Source organism: Formica exsecta, unplaced genomic scaffold (genome assembly GCF_003651465.1).
Source record: "Formica exsecta isolate Colony F162 unplaced genomic scaffold, ASM365146v1 scaffold2001, whole genome shotgun sequence".
NCBI classification, from domain to species: domain Eukaryota; kingdom Metazoa; phylum Arthropoda; class Insecta; order Hymenoptera; family Formicidae; genus Formica; species Formica exsecta.
The window spans coordinates 1,681-10,824 of NW_021849300.1; the positions used below are offsets into that span (position 1 = coordinate 1,681).

A 9,144-nucleotide genomic window follows, 5' to 3' on the forward strand; every position below is an offset into this window, starting at 1 on the left:
GCATAATAATATCTTTTCCTAATGTGCCTTAATATGTCTTGCTTTTCCAATTATTTATGAAACTAATAAAATTGTTTTGTTTGTTATTACTTATTACATATTCTATATTTCTATATTGTTACATAGTTTATTATATATTCTACAGTGTTTTTTCTTAATATAAGTGTCTTAATACAATAAATTACTATTGTTGTAATATTTTCGTTCTTTCTTTTTTTGTCTCCTTTTATTTTCTTATTTAAACTGTTGACTCTTCACACGTTTCCTGTACAGTGAAAATTCTTATGTATGTATTGTTTTTACCACGTATATTTTTAATTTCCTTTGTAACAATTTACTGTTATTGCCATTTCCATTCAAATATCAGCAGGACTTGCTAAAAATAGCGGATCAATCAAAAGTTGCTATCATATGGCCAGACTCTGTTAGAGAGACTCTAGATCTGGGATTAGTGCTGGTCTACAATAGGTGATTTAAGCCCTAAGCCTTAAGAAATTGACTAATCACAGTCGAGTATTCTCCTCATACTTGATTGTGATTGGTCAATTTCTTAAGGCTTAGGGCTTAAATCACCTATTGTAGACCGGCACTTAAGATTATATAAAAGAAGGTTAAGTTATAAGCCTGGGCCACCCATAATGCAATGTAAAGAATCGATGTGTGCGCAATCGATTTAAAAAAGAGATGCTAAATAAGATAGATTGTTATTGGCTCTCGCGGCCTTTTGCAATGCATCATGGGTTGCTCATTGGTATACATAGTATTAATAGTATGACTTAACTTTCCTTTATATAATCTTATCGGGGATTTAAGATTATATATAAGAAGGGGCCGGAGCACAGACTTTGGCATAAACGCATAACCATAAGCATAAGGAAATTGGTTGGTCCATTTCCTTATGCATATGCTTATGGACCAATCAATTTCCTTATGCTTATGGTTATGCGCTTATGCAAAAGTCTGTGCTCCGGCCCTAAAGGCTAAAATTTTAACTTTTATGAATTAAATTATTTAATCATTATCAATTTGTTAAACTTGTAAATTATTTATAAAATAGTAATGTTAATTAGATAACAGAAAATTGTTTAATAGTTTCCATTTCTATATAAAATCAAAAAGTTGATAATAATCTTTTAATATGCAGGATACTTCAGATTTAAATAGATAAACTTTGAGAATATATATAAAGATATTCAAGAGAAACGAGAAAAAACTCTTTGTAATTGCCTAAATTTACAATCTTTTTTCTTATCTCTCTTAAATGTGTTGTGCCTCTAGCCGCTAAGGAAGAAGTCTTTAGGGATTTATACGCCCAAAGGATTAGGACCCACGTTCAAAATAAGACACTCCCGGACGTTAGGTAGAAATTGATATATTTCACAGATTCTTGTACACTTTCACTTAGTCGCGATTATAACAGTCGGGCGCGATATGTACGGTATATCGATACTGTTGATATGAGCGAGCGATGTTAATGAACTATGTTACTGAGCTAGCGTCGGTGCATCTCGCACTATTGAGTGCGATCTCGCACAATATATATTAATTAATTAGGTCGTTGATTAGGGAGGAGTGCGGTGTCCCTGACCGGAGCATGTCTTGTGCTCCGCTCGTCAGCTGTCTCGTCAGCTACCTACTCAGCTTCCGAGAACTTGACCGTGACTTCCTTCTCTTTAGTCACGTATCTTACTTTTATTTTATTAATAATCTTTTATTACTTTACTCTTTCTTAATTATCTTTCCTTGATCTCTTTTCTGATTTTAATGCTTTGCTTTACTCAGCTCTTTCTTAATGTTTTCTGTTTTACTTTATCGTTTTTTCTTTTAATATATTGAGGAATTGATCGGGTTACGACATCTCTCCCCTTTGGAAAAAGAAAATTAACTATATGTGAATTTTCGTCTACATATTTTTCGTTATACATTATTCGCATTTTACAATTATTTCTTATGGTTACTTTATTTTAATATAGCATCGCAGTGTTAGTTATCGCGGTGTCGGTTTCTATCTCAGCAGTTCTATTCGATCCGCTTGTGGTGCCGTAAATGTGCTCTTGAATTATTTTCGGTTTGCACATCGGATTTATATTAGTTTCTGGTAGTTTTTTCTTTTTTGTCTTATATTTTTTCTTGGCGTATATAATTGCTATTGTGGTAATTATTATCAGAGAGAAGCCTGAGAGAGGCAATGCCGGCGATTTTCGTGGGACGCTTTTTCTAGGCCGTAGAGCAGCGCCGTGGATCCACTTTTAGGAATTGGAAACACTTACCCACATTCACTTCTCGGTACTGTCGGTCAAATCTCCATATGGTTCATGTCCGTGCTACATCCACTTTTCGATATTGTCGGTCATTTGGTTCATATCCGTGCTACATCCACTTTTCGATCTTTTCGATAGTGGTAGTACACTGAGCGCTTGACAAAGAGAGATGATCGCGCCGTCTTTGTCTCTCTTTCATCGCGTATGTGTGTAGTATCTGTGAAGGCACAAACACCGATACGTTGAGCACACGGATGCGATCGTTGAGAGATAAATCTAGACAAGGAGCGACAATGCTTTCTGGCCTCTCGTGGCAGAAAGCAGTAATGCAACAAGACTAACGGGCGCCTATTTTTTGAGAATTTTATATTTGTATATATACATATGTGCATATATATGTTTAAATTATAGTTAAAATTATACGTGCAATTAAATATTGTATGTTGATCAATAATAATAGTAGAATAATAGGTAACAGAGTGAACAAATACGCAAGATGTAAGACAAAGGGTGCCTGTCAGACTTGGTAACTTGTTGCTTCGTTACTATATAATATCGATGATACTTCGTATATCATATCAACGGGATAGAGAAATAGCACGATTGTCAATCCTTGTTTGACATTATTTTGTTAATTTTGTTTTGATCACGCGATCACGCGCTGATCGGCTGATCGCGACGATGCTTATTCTCGCTCGTGTTTTGATTGCGGCTCTTACCGTTCAGATATGTCGGTTGAATTTACAGTTTAAATTCATCGATTAAATTAAACGTTTCAATCTTGAACAGTGAATAATAAATAGCATTAAAAATATATTGATATTAATATACATTTTTGTATAATAATATAAAACCAGATATAACAAAAAAAATTAATTTATAGAAATATAAAACATGATTAGTAGTAGAAAAAGTAAACAATAACTTACTTAACATAAACAATAACTAACTCTGAAATAAAATTGTATATATTAATTGGTGGCAGTGGTGGGTTACGCCAGCTCTAACAAGATCGACACCGGCAAAGGTCCACAACCACGAGGAAGAAAAATTCCGTGGAATCGACAGAACGAGAGACAGCAAAGGAAACTCCGTCAAACGGTCGACAACTACAACCGAGGAAAAGGAAGTCCATCAGGAACTTCGAATCACCCGGTACATCGAAGCGACAACGATAAGCGGAACCTGAGAAAACGCACCGACCTATCTCAACAGCACGCGACGATCGACGCCCGACGGCCGACACCGAACGAGAGACAATGCTGCTTATCGTATTATTGTAAGTCGAACAATTAAAACTTTGTAAACGCGTGAATGTCGGAAAACCGAAACGCGCAACAAAAAAGCGTAGCAAATAAATCGTGGCTATTTTGCGAACCAGCGAATAGAGCCATTAGAAATAGCGCAGTAAGCCCTATAAGAGTAGCAGTAGAAGCACTCCGGGATATACGCGATAACGTACGAAGAAATCTAAACGCATTAAATTCAAGCAAGAATTTGTTTAAACCAGAAATCGGAGCAAACGTTGTAATCGAACGCGAATTAGACAACAGTTTAATAGCGAATAATATAGAACTAGATATTGATGTCGAATCATCAATAAGCGCGTCTAGTAGACTAACACACGCAATCGATTATCACGTTACACACGTGAAGCGTGCCCCGCGAACGCATACAGGACTAGACTTAGTCGCTTTACCTATGCGAGAATCGAAAAAAAGAAAAATAAATTTATTGTTCGACACGGGAGCCGCTATATCACTAATTAAAGTAAAGCATTTAAAAGACGAACGCTAATAACAGAAGATAAAATAGCGCTTAAGGCTATCGCACACAAAATACATAGAACATAGACATAACAGAGCATAAGCATAAGAAAGATATTCAACGTACACAAATATGCATAAACATAAATTTTAGCCAATCAGGATTGAGGAATAATAGCTGTCATAAGAATATACTCCTAACCATAAACATTACTAACATGTGTTAAAATGGATACATATGATTACATTTATACTGCAATAATATCAGCGAGTTATATACTTTTGCGAAAACGTAAACAAAATAAAAAACGATTGTGCTGGGTACGACCAATATATATGCTTCGACCACTATTTGGTGACTTCCAACATCTTTTTCAAGAATTAAAAGAAGATGCGACAATGTTTTTTAAATACACGAGAATGAATATCTCTATTTTTTATAAATTATTAAATATATTGCGACCTCATCTAGAAAAAAGAAATTGGAGAGCATTACCGGCAGAACAACGGCTTATTATTATGCTCAGGTATTTGTAAATGCTTTTGTATTTGCTTTTTGTATTTGCTTTTTTTTGTATTTGTTAATGCTTTTGCTTTATTTTAGATTTCTTGCAACAGGAGATCAAGTATCCTCGATTGCATTTTCACATCGAATAGGTGAATCAACTGTTTATAAAATTATTAAAGAAACATGCACAGTGACAATATGAAAGTGAAAATTTTAAGTCCCATGTATTTAAAGCCACCTAAAGAAGAAGATTGGAAGAAAATAGCTGCTGGATTTTGGAATCATTGGAATTTTCCCAATTGTATTGGAGCGATCAACGGGAAACATTTTGTTATTAAAGCACCTCCAAATTCCGGTAGTTTGTACTTTAATTATAAAAAAAGTTTTAGTATTGTTTTATTAGCTGCGTGCGATTGTCAGTATAGTTTTACTATAGTAGATTGTGGTGCATGTGGTAGCGCAAGTGATGGCGGTATATTTGCACAATCTGAATTCGGAAAGTGCTTAAACAGTAATGATCTTAATATACCTGTAAATGATTGTAAGTTACCTCTATCAGATATAGAAATGCCTTATTATTTTGTTGCTGATGAGGCGTTTCCATTATCGAAACGAATAATGCGACCTTATCCTGGACAGTTTTTGAATGAAAAAAAATCTATTTTTAACTATCGTTTATCAAGAGCTAGACGTATTATTGAGAATACATTTGGAATTCTGGTCTCAAGATGGAGAATTTTTCAACGTTGTATATGTTTGAACCCAGAGCATACAGATAAGATAATCATGGCTGCAATAAATTTGCACAATTTTTTAATGACAGAAAATAATAGTGTAATAGGCGAAAATACTTACTGTCCTCAAAATTATGTCGATAGTGAAGACAACACAGGACAGATTACACAAGGTGCATGGAGGTTTAATCTAAATAATGTAAATAATTTGCGACGTACTAATATACATAGAGCGATAAGAGAAGCATATATTCAAAGAGATATTTTATCTGAATATTTGTCATCACCACAAGGTGAAGTATCATGGCAAATAGAATATATTCATAGGGGATGTAACAGAGATATATCATAAAAATAACTTTATAAATTTTTATAAACTTTATTTTATATATTATATAAACATACAATAAAATATTTTATGCATATGTATTTTTTATAACTATATAATAAAACCTTTTATATCATAGATTATACAATATTTTCATAATCTGGCCCTTTAATTGAGTTTTTTGAGGTTCCGAGATTTTTCTTAATTGGCATGCAATTGCTTTAGCAAAAATTTCATCTTCATCTATTTCAGTTATATTAGGGGATATTTTATTCTCAGTTTTGTTTTCTAAATGCGATGAAACCACTGACGTTAATCTTAAAAAAGATTCTTCCATTTTATTATCTGTTAAGGGTGTGCGTTTAATTTTTTTGGTAAATCTTTTTGGTGGATCAGATGATATGCCTGACGAAGAGTCAAAAGACAATGCTGGAGATACTGATTCTCGATCAAGTTGTGATGAAATTATTTCATTAGGTGAAGCTTTTGAATGTGCTGCTGGAGAAACTGTTTTGTTTTTTAATGTTTCTGAACATTCTATAATGGAGAGAATATTTCATTGTTACTAAATGCATCTGGGCTATGTGGTGAAGGAAAATCATCATTGCTATCAAATGATTCCGAAGAAGAAAATGAGGAGGAAGAATGTGTTAATATTAATTCATCTTCAGTATTGATATATAAAGGTTTGCATAATTCTGAAAATTTTATACTTGTTATAATATCTGCAGGTACAGGATTAATAGAAGATGGTCTGCGTTGGTTCCACATATTTATCTGGGAATAAGTATCACTATTATGTGAGCAAGATGTCAGAACTGAATGAGAATGGGAGTGTAATGCAGAAGGTATCGATGAACTAGTGGAAGCTACTGTTGCTGATGCATTCACAGTCTTTAACACTGGTTTAGGTGATTTATTGATTATATCACCATTTTCGTTACTTGATCGAATCTGATTCCTTGATATATTTGAGGATCCTGCAATTAAAATTATATTTAAAATAATAACCCACACAATATTTTCTAAACAAATATTATTAGTTGTCTACTAAATATAAACTTACCTATTAGGTGTACAAATAAGTTTCCGCCGTTTTTTATCAAAAATTGGGCATTTATTGATTTGTACATCTAATAACTTTTCTGTTGACTCACTCGTCTTGATTGGATGTATTTGTTTGGAAGTCAAGTGCGATATATTAGTTATAGATCTGAATAAAATCATTTAAGTCATTCAAACATAGGATTACATAAACGTTTTACAAATATATTAATATAACTATATAAGAGTTCGATAAAAGAAACTTACTTCCTACTCTTGACAAATTTGAACAAAAAATTCATTTGTTCGTATAAAGGAAATGATTGCCTCATTGTACTTCCACTTCCACTTCTTGTTTCTATTTCTCGTAATTTCTTCTCACGAGAGTATCGCTCACGTAGTCTTGCCCATCTCGTTTGACAATCTGAAGCTAAAAGATACAGAAAATATAAATAAATCTATTATATTAAATATATACACATAAGAAATATATTGTAATTATTAGAATAAGACACGAAAGAAATTATATGACTGCACGCAATACTGATATAAAAGAAAAATGTATTCTATACCTGTTGCGTTTAAGATTTCTCCTATTTCTTTCCATGAGTTATTTTTTTTATAATATCTTTAAAATCTTTTGATTCTTTATCATAAAGATGCGGATAACCTTTAACCAGATCTATCCCATACAGCACAGATCATTGCGATTATATTGCAGCAACATTGCAATGTTGCAAATTGCAATGCAACATTACAAAGACATTGCAGAAATATAGAGCCACAAAGTACCAGAATAAAGAATCTTCCTCTCTCGCAGTCATTGCATTAAGCATTCTGCTTTCATCTTCATCTTCTTCATTTTTTCTTTTTTTAATAAAATAATTATTATGATCTTCCATTTTAGCGTCACTAATTTATTTATTAAATGCAGTCTTGATATACTGGACACTTGGATAGTGAATGAATACGTACAATACGATGGAACTAGTTTGTTATCTTGGCGGAAACTCGCGTCTGGCATATGATTGGTTGTGCATAAACCATATGCATAGAAATTTCGTTCTTATGGATTTTTTCATTTCTATGCACATGTTTATGTTAATACTTATGATATGCTATGTAAATCAATATAGCGATTTTATGTTCGATGTTCATTGGTCCAGACGGTCTTATGCTATGCATATGCAGCTATGTCAATTTGTGTGCGATAGGCTTTACGGGAGTAACAGGATATAAAGTATATACGATAGGAAGAATCAACGTCACAATAAATTTAAACGACGGTAGAGTGAAACATAAAATGTATGTCGTAAAAGATGATTTTCCGATCGAATACGACGGAATATTAGGAGTAGACTTCCTGAAGAAACAAGGAGCCAGTTGCAATTACTCGAAGAAACAAATGAGAATCGGACGGAATACTTTGAAATTATATACGTATCAGAGAACCACATTGCAACCCCGTAGTGAAACAAAATAATACAAGTAGCTACGAATAAAAATATGATAGGTATCATTCAGGCAGAAGAAGCCGCACCAGGAGTATTTATAGGAAGCTGCTTCGTCGACCCACAAAATTATCTATGTTCCGCAAGTGAAATATACACAACGGATAACATAATCGAAATGTTAATGTCGCAAGTAACAATTGAAGAAATCGCACAAGAAAACACGGTGGAAATAAACGCCACACAAGCGAAAAAAGGAGAAGATGACATCCCGCGTACCGAAAAGGTAACACGAGCCCTTCGAATCGACCATTTAAATAAGGAAGAATTAAAAGCAATAAAAGAGATATGCGAAAAATACAGCGACATATTCCACATCGAAGGAGAACCACTGACTTGCACCAACACAATCGCGCATAAGATTGCAACGCAAGCAGATAGCTCACCGGTCAACGTACGGCCTTACCGCCTGCCGGAGAAGCATAAAGAAGAAGTAAATCGACAAGTCCGAGAAATGTTAAAAAATAAAATAATCCGACCAAGCATGAGCCAATGGAACGCACCGTTATTGGTAGTCCCTAAGAAAGCCGATGCGTCAGGAAAACCGAAATTACGGGTAGTCGTAGATTTTAGAAAATTAAATGATCTAACTATAGGAGATACATTTCCCTTACCGAATATAACGGATACATTAGATCAACTTGGAAATGCCAAGTACTTTACAACTCTGGATTTAGTATCCGGATACCACCAAATTCCGATGGAAGAAGGCGGCAAATGCAAGACTTCTTTTTCCACACCTCACGGGCATTACGAATACAATAGAATGCCCTTCGGATTAAAAAATGCGCCAGCCACATTTCAAAGGCTAATGAACTCAATACTGATAGGCATACAAGGAATAAAATGCCTAGTATATTTGGATGACATCGTAATCTACGGAGCCAGCCTACAAGATCATAACAAGAGACTCATCGAAGTCCTACGAAGATGTCGGAGGGCATCAGGGAAAAGAGCGCACGATTAATCGAATTTGCCTAATGCACAATTGG

At 34.1% G+C, this 9,144-nt stretch overlaps 1 protein-coding gene and 1 pseudogene across 1 annotated transcript; one reads left to right on the forward strand and one right to left on the reverse strand.

Annotated features, from left to right (window-relative positions):
* The first annotated feature begins 4,718 nt into the window (after positions 1 to 4,718).
* On the forward strand, positions 4,719 to 5,621 carry LOC115234597 (protein ALP1-like). The gene has a single exon (XM_029805776.1). The coding sequence runs from the start codon at positions 4,719 to 4,721 to the stop codon at positions 5,619 to 5,621; it is 903 nt and encodes a 300-aa protein (XP_029661636.1).
* A 109-nt stretch (positions 5,622 to 5,730) lies between these two features.
* On the reverse strand, positions 5,731 to 7,543 carry LOC115234598 (annotated as a pseudogene).
* Between the last annotated feature and the right edge of the window lie 1,601 nt (positions 7,544 to 9,144).